Source organism: Myotis brandtii, unplaced genomic scaffold (genome assembly GCF_000412655.1).
Source record: "Myotis brandtii unplaced genomic scaffold, ASM41265v1 scaffold325, whole genome shotgun sequence".
Classification (NCBI taxonomy): Eukaryota; Metazoa; Chordata; class Mammalia; order Chiroptera; family Vespertilionidae; genus Myotis; species Myotis brandtii.
Window position 1 is genome coordinate 1,983,563 of NW_005362486.1, and position 15,434 is coordinate 1,998,996.

The window sequence follows — 15,434 nt, forward strand, 5'->3', positions numbered from 1 at the left end:
TAGGTGACAAGAAGTCGGAAAGGCGGCGAACTGCTGGGAAAATGGATGGTCAAAAAGGGTTCGTTTCATCTGACAACTGAAGTCCAGCGCGGAGGATGCAGAGGGGAAGGAAAGCCCTTCAGGTCCTAACTTCCGCCTCTGCTCCTAAACGCCTGTGATGCCTGCACAGACCGGCTTATGTTCATTGTAATTCTAATTCTGATGTGAGCCCTAGCTAAAGCGATCCTGGGAAACCTGTCCCTCGTGGTACAGCCACCACCTCCTCCCGGCACCGCATAATCTGGGATATAATCCTTCTACTGACTGCTGGACTTTGACAAAAGAACCAGATCCCCCCCCCCCCCCCCCCCTTCCCCCCTTTTTTTTTCTAACCGGAATCTTGAGATTTGGATCAGTCTCTGGAAAAACCTACAAAACTCTAGTTATACTCTCTCCGTGGTGCTGAAGCCAGATTCCCAGCTGTTAAATCCTGTTCAGCTCTTACATTGGGTTCTAGTAGTAAACTTTTTTTTGGTCTGTTTTTTTTTCCCCTCTTGTTTTGTCTCGCAGTGGTAACTTTCTACGAATTTAAATAGGTATATAATTGAGCCAGAGCCGGGTTCTTTTAGTTTTCGTATAAAGGTGGCAGACCTTTGGTTACTGATCTATTATTTTAGCGCACTACCATTTGTCTCTTTGTTCTTGTACTATGCCAGGCCTGAGGTGGAGAAACGGTGGTCAGACTAGGAAACACTAGGCTGGTTTCCACGTCAAGCTTGCACCCCTGCTCTTAGAACTACATTTCCCACAAAGCTGGACTACAACTCCCATGAGCCCCCGAGCGCGCCCGGGAAACGCAAATTGACAGCTTCCTGTCTCGCGAAAAGCCTGTTGGCCCAAGATCGGAATGTAAACGTGGGGCTTGGGGGGTGGGTTTTTTTCTGGGTCCTACAGAAGAGGAACGGACGGATGGACAAGTAGTTGGACGTTTCTCTCTTCCCCGCTCTCTTTTCATACCTCGATCTTTCCAGGAAAGTGCCGGTTTACGGGAGTGGGACGTGTGTGTGTGTTCAGTGCTTCTTCGAGCTCCTCGCGGAAACTTGCCACAGGAGGAGCTGTTACTTGAATTCGATTCTTAGAGGGTCCTTGGACTGTGGAGTGAAGCCTCTGCTGCCTCGGTGAGAGTTGTTTGCGCATAAAACAAAATGCTGGTACTGGGCGGGATCCCGGTAGGTTGTGGGGTGGGAGGAAGGCATGGCGACATTTTTCGGGTCGTTTGGGGGATTGCTCTCCGATATTAGTGATCAGAGGTTCCGGTTTTCTGATCCTGTGGGTATTACCCCCTCCTTTCCTCGTTGGTTTAGAGTTAAATTTATCATGGGACTGCCCTTTCTACTACTCCACTAGTTACTAATATTTTCGAGATTAAAATCTTTTTAACTTTAAAAAAGTTCAACACAATGACTGCTTTAGTGCTTACTGGCAATGCGTGGCGCACGCACGAATACCTGTGTGTGGTCATTTGGCAGCCCCCTTCCCGGTGTTAGGTGTCCGCTTGGGAACTGTACTTCACCCAGAGAAGGGACAAGGCACTGTACTGACTCAGGCGACTGGGGCTCTCCTCTTCCTCTAGCCACAAATCTCATTACTCCGCCCTTACACCCTTTGGACTGGTTCTTTGGTTAAATAAAGGGTTGAACTAGATAATCACTTCGAAAACTTTTGGGCTTTGAGATATATAAAGGTAAATCATTTGAGCATTTTGCTGTAATTTGCATATAAAAATATGTGGCTTTTAACTCTTAAAAATATATAGATTTAAAGAAAATAAAAACTACCTTTAATCTCACTACCCAGTGTTAGGTTTTAATCTTTCCTTGTGCTGTGTGTCTGTTGGGGGGGGGGGGGGGGGGGGGAAAGTGTAAGACTGAGATTCTACTGCATAATTTTTCACTTAATTTGCATTTCCCATTAGCTTCCCATGATTCTCATTGACTAATGTTCTACTCAATAACCTCACCATTGTGGCTTGCAGTTTTTACTTACTTGCAGTACATGTCTTTGAGTCACTGATTATTTTGCTGACAAATGCCTAGAGGTGGAACTGAGTGAATGAATGGTGTAGCTTAAACATTAAGGAGAAAATGTATTTTAGCAGATAGGTCAAGGTTATTCATTTTTGTCACATAGCTGTTTTTCTTTGAACTAGCAAACTATTTCTATCACTACTCTTGTCTTATGTTAAAATAGACAATCTTCAGTTTGTAGATGTTCCTCATTGGATTGCAGCCATGGGCAAACTACGGCCCGAGGGCCAGATCTGGCCCGTTTGAAATGAATAAAACTAAAAAAAAAAAAAGACCGTACCCTTTTATGTAATGATGTTTACTTTGAATTTATATTAGTTCACACAAACACTCCATCCATGCTTTTGTTCCGGCCCTCCGGTCCAGTTTAAGAACCCATTGTGGCCCTCAGTCAAAAAGTTTGCCCACCCCTGGATTAGAGTCAAGAACAAGAAGATCCAATTTAAGTGAGCAAAATTAGTGTTTTGGTTTGTACCCAAATAGGTCAGATTCACTTTTTTTGTCTGCATCTAGTTCCAGATGTTAGCAGTTTGAAGTTCTGTTGCAGAGTGGGAATAGCCATCAAGTGACAGGCATATTTCTAAGACAACCTCAGTGGCATCTTATAAAAGTTCGGGCAAAACATTTCAATAATTTTGAAACAAAGCTTGCGCTAGAATTCTGTATGTTAAATAGTGCGGCTGTTGAGCACCTATTAAAAAGATATTTAACAGTTCTCTGGATTTACTAATAGAGGATAGCTGTGCTGTTCCTTTCTTCTTTCCTTTAGGTTTGTGTGTGAAGGGCAGGTTTTGTTCCTTCCCTCTGGCTCGCATTGTTTAGGCGATGAGAGTATGACGGGGAGTACAACTGGAAGCAAACTCATAACTCAGGTTTGAGATCGTCTTACTTTGGCAAGTATTTAAGTAAAAATGAGGTCAAGTCCACAAATTTCCAAAATTCTTTAATGGATAAGCTTAATGCCCAGCAACTTTAAAAACACATTATTAAAAACAGCAACTCACGCTGGTCAAAGGTAAAGAGAATATAGAGCAGAAACAGTGTTAGCTGACTTTGCTTACTAATCTGACAGTAGAGACCAGGTGTTTTCTTTCTCTGGCGTGACTTCTCTTGCATTGCTGGGTTTGAGAGTGGTAATTTGGCAGTTAAGTGGCACCTGATACCAGTGTGATATATTCCTAGGAAAAACCAATGATGGGTGAAGTCCTTACTCTATAATGTACCATGGTCTTTCTAGTTGTTTCTATTTAAATAAAAGATATAAAATGCCATGTTATCCCAAACAATCCTGTGAGAGGTTAAAAAAAAAAAAGACTTAAGACGGAGAAAGAGGGAAGGGAAGCTTCCTGGGCATGACACCATTTGCAAGGTCACAACGAATACCCCAACAAAGGGCAGATCTTTTCTTTTCAGTTGGTACTAGATAATTGTTCGGAACATATATGTGCTGAGGCTTGGACTGGGGTTCTGCTCGACAAAGCATCTGCTCTCGGACACCCCAGCGTAATTCCTTCCTATGGTCTTCACCAGGTAATCGCATTGAGTCCCAGTCTCGTTTGTACTCAAAATAGCGGGCTACCCGGTCTATCTTGCCCCGGTTTCGGCTTAACTGGTCCAGCCTTGGGAGAATAAAGGACTTTGGTCGGCTGGCAACTATCAGGTCTTGTTCATAAGCTGGAGGGCCCATTCCTTCTCTTTGTAGATAGCCATTGAGCTGATCTTGGTATTCATGTGGTAGATTAAGTTTTTCTGAAGCATCAACAGGGGACTCGCTGTCTTTCGGGAACTGAAGGTTCATCAGCCTTTGTCTTAAAGCCCAGAGATCCATATCAATTTCTGTACCAGACTCTGATTCACTGATAATGGACTCATCTGTCACTAATACTTCCCCATCGGGCTTCCTACGCAGCACCTTTCTCTTCATCACTGGCTTGCGGAGTCTCTGGGAGGCCTCTGAGACTGTTTCTGAGGTGACGTTACTTTTCGCATGTGGGTACTGCAGGTGCATGGGAAGAGCATGTTGCTTTCCTGGGGTTATTGAAGCTTTGCTGTAGGGATCGTATTGGGTTCCTGAAGCTTTGCTGTAGGGATACTGGGTTCCTGAAGCTTTGCTGTAAGGATCATATTGGGTAGGCCAGGCTTCTCTCCTGACATCTCCCTCACCCTGCCCTGCACAAATCTGGGTGAAAGCTGTAGCAGCCGCTAACATTTGTTCTTCTGGATCCATATTGGCCCAGTTTTGTCCACTAGGTCCCATGAGTTCCTCCATTGCTTCCCTCACATTGGAGGGCCTTCTGCAAGAGAAAACACTGATCAGTTTTCTAATAATAAATTTCTATCTCACAAACTGTTCACTCCCTTTTTGTCAGTGAAATGAAAAATAGCTAAGGCAATCATAACTGTAATAGTTAAATATTACAGATTAGTACAAGATAGTATGGGAACAGTTTGCAGGAGCATTAACTGAGTTCTGGAGAATCCTGCTTTATTTTTTAAAACATTCAAATATTGGTCTCTTGTGTGTTTTTTTAATACATTTTTATTGATTTCAGAGAGTAAGGGAAAGAGAGAAACATAATGAGAGATGTTCGGTCGACTGCTCTTACAGGCCCCCTACTGGGGATCAGATGAAGCCCACAACCCCAGTTTGTGCCTGACGGGGAATCAAACCCTAACCTCCTGGTTCATAGGATGACGCTCAACCACTGAGCCACACCAGCTGGGCTGGAGAATCCTGCTTTCATTTCCACCCTCTTCTTATTCACTCCTACTTTCTACTGCCTGCTAGCCCTTGCCACCTTTAGTAGCTCACAGGACAGGACAGGTGAGTTTTAGCATAAGAAAAGCTTAAGATTACATGATATAGGGCATTGGGCTTAATGACCATTATGTAACTTGTACTGAGAAGGACACTTCATGTATCCAACACTGTTCTGTGTGCTTTATACTAGTATTCATTCATGCAATCCTCATAACTGGGTAGGTACTCTGATTATCTTTTCACAGAGTCAGAGAGATGAAATACCTTAGCCCAAGATTACACAGCTAGTACAATGATTTGCATAGAATTACAATGTATGGATGTACTGTAATTTTTCAGCTAGTCCATGATTGATTTTTTGTAGGCTTACAGTCTTTTGTTGTTAAAAAATGAATGTTACAATGTGTATCTTACAAATTTTTACATACTTGTGCAAGCATAAATGCCCTTTCCCACTCTTAAGATTTTAACAAAGTTATTTCATGTTTTCTTCTAGCACTTTTATAGTTATATGTTTTAAATGTAAACTTTTAATCTATCATAGATATAGAAACTCAAAGGACAAAAAACAAAATGAGCTACCCAGACTTAAATTACATAGTCAGCCTTAGTACAGATGTGTAGATGATCTTCTATTACCTAAAATAGCCATCAGTCATAGATTATCTAGTACCATTTTTAAGGATGTAGTACAGTTGTCCTCAGATAATTTTTTTTTTTAGAACATGCATTAAATTTGACTTTAAAAAGGATCACGATGCTTAATTACCTTCTTTCTGCCATCAAAATGGTTTAAAGTGGGAAAATCTTGACTCCAGGTTCTACTTCCAATATAAAGTACAATCATTGACAAATTTCTTCAATCAGGCTAGCTTCTATTGTACCACCTTTAAGACAGAAATTCGTATTAGATGACAGGACATGTAAGCTACTAGTTTTATCTGATACTGGAAAGCGGTAGACACTCACAGTAGACATATATTCCATATCAAAAGATCTCTCTTTTTAAAAACTTTTAAAGAGAGTAAGGGCAAGAAAGAGAACATTGATCGGTTACCTTCCACATGTGCCATGACCAGAGATCGAACCCACAACCTGGATATGTGCCCTGACCAGGAATCAAACCTGCCACATTTTTGGTGTACAGAATGATATTCCAACCAACTGAGCCACACCACCAGGGCCATATCAACAGATTTTGATGGGAAAGATTCAACACATGTAATGAGAAGTCAAAAGGGAATGTTTTAGGGGGAAAATATCAGTAACAACAGTCCCTAATCATCTCAGCTACAGAATAGAGATATGAAATTTACAGTCATTTTCCTTAAATTCTGACAATTGAAACCTTAACAATGCTAGCCAAACATTTATGATACTACTTTCCTTTTCCCCTTTAAATTGGCTACACAGATGAAAAAGAATATCATCTGTGGATGGTCAACCCTAATAATTAAGGTAATCTTGTATCCCTGGGCAAAGCAAAAGTCTACTTAAGGCATTAAATTAACTCTTAGATTCTATTTGAACATAATTGAAAGCTACTGACATGATCAAAGGAACCAACACTAAAACTGTATCCTTTTTACTCTTTTTTCAGGTAGTGCGGACCCTTATGATTCATTTATTCCTGGAGTTGTCTTATCATGGCTGAAAATGACACAGACAGAACCCAGACTGACAAACTCCTAAAAAGAGTACAAGAACTAGAGCAGGAGATAGAAAGACTTAAAAAAGAACAGGCCAACACAAAGGACTCAAATGCTAGAGAAAATTCTTCAGGAGCTAGAAAAGCTAAGCGTGCATTTGACTTCAGTGCTCATGGTCAAAGACATGTAGCCCTAAAGATAGCCTATCTGGGCTGGGGATACCAGGGCTTTGCCAGTCAGGAAAACACAAACAACACTATTGAGGAGAAACTGTTTGAGGCTCTAACGAAGACTCGACTAGTAGAAAGCAGACAGACATCCAAGTATCACCGGTGTGGGCGAACAGACAAAGGAGTTAGTGCCTTTGGACAGGTAAGGACCACTAAGCTGTTTCTCAAAGCAAGCAATACCAATATATTCTAGGTGTACATACTGAGGACTCTTTATTTGTATCTCTAACAAATTATCTTTCTCTAATTCCACAGGTGATTTCTCTTGACGTTCGTTCTCACTTTCCGAAGGGCAGGGATTCAGAGGATTTTAATTTAAAAGATGAAGTCAACGATGATGCCAAAGAGATCCGTTACACTCACATTCTCAATCGGGTGCTCCCTCCAGACATCCGTGTATTGGCCTGGGCCCCTGTAGAGCCCAGCTTCAGTGCTAGGTTCAGTTGTCTTGAGCGGACTTACCGCTACTTTTTCCCTCGTGCTGATTTAGACATTGTAACCATGAACTGTGCAGCTCAGAAGTATGTCGGCACACATGATTTTAGGAACTTATGTAAAATGGATGTAGCCAATGGAGTGATTAATTTTCAGAGGACTATTCTGTCTGCTCAAGTACAGCTAGTGGGCCAGAGTCTGGCTGAGGACAGATGGCAAGAACCTTTTCAGTTATGTCAGTTTGAAGTGACTGGCCAGGCATTCCTTTATCATCAAGTCCGCTGTATGATGGCTATCCTTTTTCTGATTGGCCAAGGAATGGAGAAGCCAGAGATTATCGACGAGCTGCTAAACATAGAGAAAAATCCCCAGAAACCTCAATACAGGTAAATTTAAGTATAAATATATATTTAAAAACAGCCATTGCTTTTAGATTATTTTGAAATATATTCTAATGTATCTTTCTATTCCCACAATTGTCTGAATAACTAAGTCACTGAGTCTTTCTTCATGAAGTTTTCAGTCTAACTTGTAAAATGTTATGAACATGTAAGAGGGAGTGGTATCTTTGAATTTTCTCCTGTTACACTCCTATCCCAGAAATAAGAAATAGGTGTTTGGACCAGGCCTCTTAAATAAAAGCACATTCATTTCTACATCCCCCCACCCCCACTGAATTTATGTTAAGAAGTATTGTTAGGTTCTGCTAAAGTTAAACAGTAAGCATTCAAACTATTCATATTTAAATCTTGCTTCTTTTGTATTATAGAGTAATCATACTACTACTTTGGAATTTTTCCTAATTTTCAGTTTCTGAAATGGTAGGAAAAGTAGGAAAAACAGCTAACTTTCCTTTTGAGAACAGGCTGAGGTCAGACAGACCAATAACTCATTCGTAAGCAGTGAAATGTTTAAGTTTCTTCATACTATGCAGAATTGACTAGTTTGGAAAAATACCACCAGCTATTTTAAATTTTATAGCCATATGGTGGAGCCAAGTGAACTCACTTGTAGGTGACTTGTTACCATTGAAATGTACCCCAGTATAGACCAAGCAGTTGCCCCATGGTTTGTTGTTTGTTTGTTTTTTAGTTAGAATGTTGTGAAAGGTTAGGGGTAGTGCTGTATTTTCTTAACTATTAGATACTTAATATTGACAAAGTTTTCCCCCTCCTTTTAACCCAGCTAACCTTGTTTTTCAAGAACTGTTGGATGGCTGCTATGTATTCTCATGCTGTTTTGTCTCCTCTCTAGTATGGCTGTTGAATTTCCTCTAGTCTTGTATGACTGTAAGTTTGAAAATATCAAGTGGCTCTATGACCAGGAGGTTCAGGAGTTCAATATAACCTACCTACAACAACAGTGGGCTAATCAAGCTGTTAAGACTCACGTGTTGTATAGTATGCTGCAAGGACTCGAGTCTGTTGCTGTGCCCTGTGAGACAGGTATGATAGGGAAATCCACGGGTAAAATTATCAGTACCAAAATTATACATGGTTATGGGGAGGTAGATTTATATAAAGTTTGGAGGTGATTCTATTGTGGTAAAGTATTCATGTAATGACTGATTGTACATATTATAGGAACAGAGACGGATGAAGTAATAGAATGGAGAAATGTTAAGCCCTGTGTCATAAAGCAGACCAGTGCCTTTGTAGAAGGAGTGAAAATGCGCACATATAAGCCCCTAATGGATCGTCCTAAATGCCAAGGACTGGAATCCCGGATCCAGCACTGCGTACGTAGGGGACGCATTGAATACCCGCGTTTATTCAATGAGACAGAAACAAAAGCCAAAAGGGAGTGTAATGACACACTAGAAGAAGAAAATACTATTTCAGAGAAACCAACAAAGAGAGTCTGTGTTGATACAGAAATTAAAAGCATCCTTTAACCACAGAAAACTCTCCAGGACCTAGGAGGCAACAACTAGCTAATGGTAGGTGGGTAAAAAGGAAATACAATATTTACTGCAATAAGTCCTAGAATTCTGATGATCAGCTCTTAAAAGAACAAAACCAAACAGACCATACGCCCTATTTAAGGATGTTCAAGCTTCAACTGGAAATCAAACATTCATTCCTGTCCAAAAGGATTAAGAGATGGAAGAAGCAAAAAGCAGATGGAAAATAAAGATGTATTTACATACACCTGGAAACCTGTGCCTCATGTTCAAATTCATTAAACCTGATCCTGCAAGTGTCTATCCTTTTTAAAAGCAAATGAGATATTCATTACCCATCTGAATTAGCATGAAGAGCATGCCCGGGTGTCTTGTTTTCTAGGACAAATTAAAAAAATAAAATTTAGTCAAATATTTGATAAATTTTTGCACTGCCAGGCACAATACTACCTGACAGTGACCTAACTGAATGAGGCATCGCATCTCTTACAAAGCTTATCAGTTTAGTGCTGTCTGAGCCACAAATGGTCTTTGTTGTATGTATTTTTTTTTAAATATTTTACACATATAATAAAACACTGTTAGCCCACAGGCCATAAAGAAAACAGGCCATGCAGTTTACCAACCCCTGGCCTAGAGATTTAAGGAAAGCTCTGATAGAGATCTCCAAGCTGAATCGTGTAGAACAGATGGGAGCAGAGTTAAGATGACAACATTTGCACAGTTTAGAAAGGTAAGCAAGGGTCCTATCCACAGAGCCTTGTAGGCCTTCCTAAAAATGCTTAGACTTTTATCTTGAGGAACCACTGGGGTGGGGGTGGGGGGGAATTAAAAAGCCAGAATTGTGTAGCACAAATATTGCTCTGTGTATACTGTGGACTGGAAGAGGGCAAGACAGTAGGACCAATTAGGAGGCTGTTGGAGTAATCAAGGAAATTGATGGCCTAGATTAGATTTGTAGTAAGGGGTACAGAGAGAAGAACATTAATTTGAGATTAAGAAAAGAGAAGCAAAAGGACTTTGGGTGAATGACTGTGAGGTTCACAAGTAGGGAGGCCGCCAGAACTCCCAGCGTTCAGATGTAAAGCACATCTAAGACACACTGGGACATGAAAATGAGGCAGGGTTTTGCTTGTTCTCTAAGTTGATAATTAACCCTCAAAATATTTCTTATAAACACCAATATTTATTCAAAAGTGTTCCCCCCCCCCTTCTACTCTAAAAATCAATGGAAAAAATATTCTCTGGTGAGGATTAACAACAACAAAAATAAGGAGTTGAGCTGGGCTGGTGTGGCTCAGTGGTTGAGCATCGATCCATGAACCAGGTAGTTACGGGTTCGATTCCCGGTCAAGGCACATGCCTGGGTTGCGAACTTGATCCCCAAGCGGCAACCGATTGATGATGTTTCTCTTTCATTGATGTTTCTATCTCTCTCTCTTCCTCTTCCTCTTCCTTGCTCAGTGGTTAGACCAGTGATGGCAAACCTATGACACGCTTGTCAGAGGTGACACGCAAACTCATTTTTTTGGTTGATTTTTCTTTGTTAAATAGCATTTAAATATATAAAATAAATATCAAAAATATGTCTTTGTTTTACTATGGTTGCAAAACTGAATGAGGCATCGCATCTCTTACAAAGCTTATCAGTTTAGTGCTGTCTGAGCCACAAATGGTCTTTGTTGTATGTATTTTTTTTTAAATATTTTACACATATAATAAAACACTGTTAGCCCACAGGCCATAAAGAAAACAGGCCATGCAGTTTACCAACCCCTGGCCTAGAGATTTAAGGAAAGCTCTGATAGAGATCTCCAAGCTGAATCGTGTAGAACAGATGGGAGCAGAGTTAAGATGACAACATTTGCACAGTTTAGAAAGGTAAGCAAGGGTCCTATCCACAGAGCCTTGTAGGCCTTCCTAAAAATGCTTAGACTTTTATCTTGAGGAACCACTGGGGTGGGGGTGGGGGGGAATTAAAAAGCCAGAATTGTGTAGCACAAATATTGCTCTGTGTATACTGTGGACTGGAAGAGGGCAAGACAGTAGGACCAATTAGGAGGCTGTTGGAGTAATCAAGGAAATTGATGGCCTAGATTAGATTTGTAGTAAGGGGTACAGAGAGAAGAACATTAATTTGAGATTAAGAAAAGAGAAGCAAAAGGACTTTGGGTGAATGACTGTGAGGTTCACAAGTAGGGAGGCCGCCAGAACTCCCAGCGTTCAGATGTAAAGCACATCTAAGACACACTGGGACATGAAAATGAGGCAGGGTTTTGCTTGTTCTCTAAGTTGATAATTAACCCTCAAAATATTTCTTATAAACACCAATATTTATTCAAAAGTGTTCCCCCCCCCCCCTTCTACTCTAAAAATCAATGGAAAAAATATTCTCTGGTGAGGATTAACAACAACAAAAATAAGGAGTTGAGCTGGGCTGGTGTGGCTCAGTGGTTGAGCATCGATCCATGAACCAGGTAGTTACGGGTTCGATTCCCGGTCAAGGCACATGCCTGGGTTGCGAACTTGATCCCCAAGCGGCAACCGATTGATGATGTTTCTCTTTCATTGATGTTTCTATCTCTCTCTCTTCCTCTTCCTCTTCCTTGCTCAGTGGTTAGACCAGTGATGGCAAACCTATGACACGCTTGTCAGAGGTGACACGCAAACTCATTTTTTTGGTTGATTTTTCTTTGTTAAATAGCATTTAAATATATAAAATAAATATCAAAAATATGTCTTTGTTTTACTATGGTTGCAAATATCAAAAAATTTCTATATGTGACACAGCATCAGAGTTAAGTTAGGGTTTTTCAAAATGCTGACACGCCGAGCTCAAAAGGTTCGCCATCACTGGGTTAGACCATCAGCCCACAAACCAGAGTCATGGGGCACATACCTGGGTTGTGGGTTTTTTCCTGCCTCCCCCCACCCCGTCCAATGTCTCTTTCACATCAGTGTTTCTCTCTCTCTCCTCTCTCTCTCTCTCTCTCTCTCTCTCTCTCTCTCTCTCTCTTTCTTCTTCCCTGCCCCTCTCTCTGAAAAGCAATGGGAAAAAATATCCTCAGAGAATTAACAAAATGATAATAAACATCAAGTAAATGAACTCAGACCTTCTGCCTCAGTATAACAAGTTTCATCATTGCAGAGTGTATTACTTATCCACAATCATGATTATACTATATGAGATCCAACATTTTATTTACCAACCAACAAAGAGCATGTTCCTACCTATGTTGAAAACTCCAGGTATAAAAATATGCTCTATATCCTCAAGCTGGTAGCTAAAACATAACTAACATATGGGACAATTAGAAACAACACTAACATAAATAGTAAACATGCTGTGTAAGTGCACAAACTTAGTAGTGGGCAGGCTACAGACATATTAGACTTCACTGAGAGAGTCCCGGGTTTAGAATTTAAATAGTATAAGCAAGTGAAGTATATGTCAACTTGTATTGTTGATGGGATTGCAAATTGTTATAGTTACTATGGAAAACTGTGGATGTTCTTTAAAAAGTTAAAAATAGAACTACTTCATAACCCAGTATTTCCACTTCTGGGAATATATCCAAAGAAATCCAAAACACTAATTGGAAAAGATATATGCAGAGTTTCTTACAATAGCCAAAATTCGGAAGCCACACAAGTACCCATCAATAGTGGATTTAAAAAAAACTATATATACAATGGAATATTACTCGGCCATAAAAAAAGAATGAAATCTTATCCCTTGCAAGTGAAATAAGTTAAATAGACAAATACCATATGATGTCACTTTTATGTAGAATCTAAAGAACACAACATAACAGAAAACAGATTCATAGATGCAGAGAACAAACTAAGGGTTGCCAGATGGGCAGAGGGTGGGAGAACGGGGTGAAAAAGGTGAAGGGGCTAAGAAGCTACAAAACAGTCGCGGGGATGATAGGGAATATGGTCCATAACATTGTAATAACTATGGATGGTACCAGGAGGGCACTAGAATTATCAGGGGGATCACGTTGTAAATTATAATTGCCTAACCAATATGCTGTACACCTGAAACAAATGTAAAATAATATTGAACATCAATTGCAATTGGAAAGAAAGAACCCTGGCCCATAGCTCAGTTGGTTAGAGTGTTGTCCCAATAGGCCAAGGTTGCAGGTTTGATCTCCTGTCAGGGCACATACAAGAATCAACCAAAGAATGCACAAGTAAGCGGAACAACAAATCAATGCTTCTCTCTCCCCACCCCCTTACACTCTCTAAAAATCAATGGGAAAAAATACCCTCAGGTGAAGATTAACAAAAAACAAAGAGAAAAATTAAAATAAATTACTCCTTATTTTTAAAAATCAACTCTAAAGAAAGTATACATGGGACAGAAAGCAGTAAATAAAACGTCATGTTTGGGAGAGTCTATAGAAGCAAAGAGTAGAGGATCAAGGTCTTAGGTCTTAAGTGAATCATTTCCAGTAGGTGATACTATATCAAACCTAGAATAAGCTTTTAGTGACATTATTTTAGGTGGTTACCATAGGGAAAAAACTCAGGACAATCATCATAGACGCGAGAGAGAAATCCCAAACTGTAACTTTGCAGAATTACTTCAGTTATATGAGGAAATGTTTGCATAAATTCGAAGTCTCTGACCCATGGTAGGGAAATAACTGTTAGAAGTCAAGTAGGACTTAGATTTTACTTTCTTCACTACAAAATGGAAGGAATTATTTCAATAGGTTTTGAACTTTAAATGAGATTTTATATGTCAATAAATACATAAACAAAATGGAGCTTTGTGAGAAGTACACCATTTCAATGTTTATGCAATACAAACCTACCTTCTAAAAAGATAAGCAGAGAATAAAGCAGGGACAGAAATGGAATAGGAATCTGGGTGAGGAGGAGTTCCAACACTAAAGCCAAAGAGATTGTTGGGGTTTTTAAAAATATATATTTTATTGATTTTTTTTTACAGAGAGGAAGGGAGAGGGATAGAGAGTCAGAAACATTGATGAGACAGAAACATCCATCAGCTGCCTCCTGCACACCCCCTCCTGGGGATGTGCCCGAAACCAAGATACATGCCCTTGACCGGAATCGAACCTGGGACTCTTCAGTCGGAAGGCCAACGCTCTATCCACTGAGCCAAACCGGTCAGGGCCAAAGAGATTGTTTTATGTGCTATACTATACAGTAGTGATTTTCATCTACATCTCCTGGCACACATTAACTACTAAAATTCTGCGGCACACCAAAAAAAATATTTTTTGCTGATCTGACAAAAATAGGTATAATTTTTATTCATTCGCACTGGACTGCTATTGTGTTGGCTGTTGTCATTTTTTTATTTTTTTATTTTTTACAATCTAAGAGAAAAGAGGTCAGTGCCCCTGAGGAAACAAGTATTGCATGTTTTAAAAATTCTTGTGGCACACCAGTGTGCTGTGGCACAGCAGTTGAAAATCACTGCTAACTAACATGTGACTAACATGTTATCTTATTTGCATTTTAATTATACCACACTCCCATTCCTTTTGAACATATATATGAGGGTAGGTATTTGAAATAATAAAATCAAACTTTAATAGGGCCCACAGGTAACTGTCAGTTCTTTATATCAAAGAGAAACTCTTTGTAATATAAAGACCTGATAATCTTTTTTCTTATAAGGAAACTTATATAGAGGCCAGAACACCTTATATTTTGAAAAATTACAGACTATATATTTTTTTCTTCATCTTAAATTGTCCTCTCGTGCCTTTAAGGGCAGCCCTATACTCAGGACAGCCCTCCTAAACTGAGAGGAGGTTGCTGTGTGTCCTGCCAGACTCCCCTGTTACAGCTGAGCACAGGCGAGCAGAGAAAGCATAGGCCAGGACAAGAATTACAGACAGTATTAAGCAGAATACCCCAAGGTATCGTCTCTTCAAAAATCTTAAGCAATTTTGTGTCCCAGGTTTAGCTAATGTCAAGAAAAAGGATTCCAAGGGTGGATGGGGTACATTGGGTCAGTATTCTATTACAGGGAGGCTACTGCAGAGTTAAAGCAAATTCCTCTACCTTTGGGGAGGGTAAGCATGCAGCTCTATGTACCACAAAATTAGAACAAAGCAAAACAAAAAAAATACCCTAAAAAAGAACTGTAATTGAAAGAGACAACAAACTGGGGAAAATATTTGTACCAGGTTCAAAATTGCTCACTTAAATTCCTCTAGAAAGCTAATAAATAAAAAGGTATATACACCAGCAAAATAAGATAAATGATTTACCAAAAAAATAATAAACATAGAAAAAGATGTTTAATCTATATATATAAAAGCCAAGCGGCCGGAAGACACAACGACTGGAACAACCAGTCGCTATAACAATCTGGGCCCTGATCGGCCCCCGCCAACCTCC

At 39.9% G+C, this 15,434-nt stretch overlaps 2 protein-coding genes across 7 annotated transcripts in view; one reads left to right on the forward strand and one right to left on the reverse strand.

Moving 5' to 3' along the window:
- The first annotated feature begins 865 nt into the window (after positions 1–865).
- On the forward strand, positions 866–9,342 carry PUS3 (pseudouridylate synthase 3). 6 transcript variants are annotated; one of them, XM_005870891.2, is made up of 6 exons: positions 866–1,157; positions 2,836–2,938; positions 6,428–6,848; positions 6,962–7,527; positions 8,396–8,586; positions 8,725–9,342. In XM_005870891.2, exons 3-6 carry the CDS (start codon positions 6,474–6,476, stop codon positions 9,033–9,035), a joined length of 1,443 nt encoding a protein of 480 aa, XP_005870953.1. In that variant the 5' UTR covers positions 866–1,157; positions 2,836–2,938; positions 6,428–6,473; the 3' UTR covers positions 9,036–9,342. The 6 variants fall into 6 exon arrangements, with proteins under 6 accessions (XP_005870953.1, XP_005870952.1, XP_005870957.1 ...); XM_005870890.2 differs by lacking the exon at positions 2,836–2,938; XM_005870895.2 differs by lacking the exon at positions 2,836–2,938 and having other exon boundaries at positions 6,432–6,848.
- HYLS1 (hydrolethalus syndrome 1) overlaps positions 2,993–15,434 on the reverse strand; it is a 13,993-nt gene continuing 1,551 nt past the window's right edge. The window contains exons 2-3 of the mRNA XM_005870898.2: positions 5,597–5,714; positions 2,993–4,360 (exon numbers count right to left, since the gene is read on the reverse strand). Coding sequence (XP_005870960.1) covers positions 3,382–4,360; positions 5,597–5,610 — 993 coding nt within the window. The 5' untranslated portion in view covers positions 5,611–5,714 and the 3' untranslated portion in view covers positions 2,993–3,381. The remainder of the gene's footprint in view (positions 4,361–5,596; positions 5,715–15,434) is intronic.

Coding starts and splice junctions, on each gene's coding strand:
- PUS3 (XM_005870891.2), top strand. CDS start 6,474: ATGGCTGAAAATGACACAGACAGAACCCAGACTGACAAACTCCTAAAA. Junction 7,528..8,395: donor CCCCAGAAACCTCAATACAG/GTAAATTTAAGT, acceptor TCTCCTCTCTAG/TATGGCTGTTGAATTTCCTC. Junction 8,587..8,724: donor TGCTGTGCCCTGTGAGACAG/GTATGATAGGGA, acceptor TACATATTATAG/GAACAGAGACGGATGAAGTA.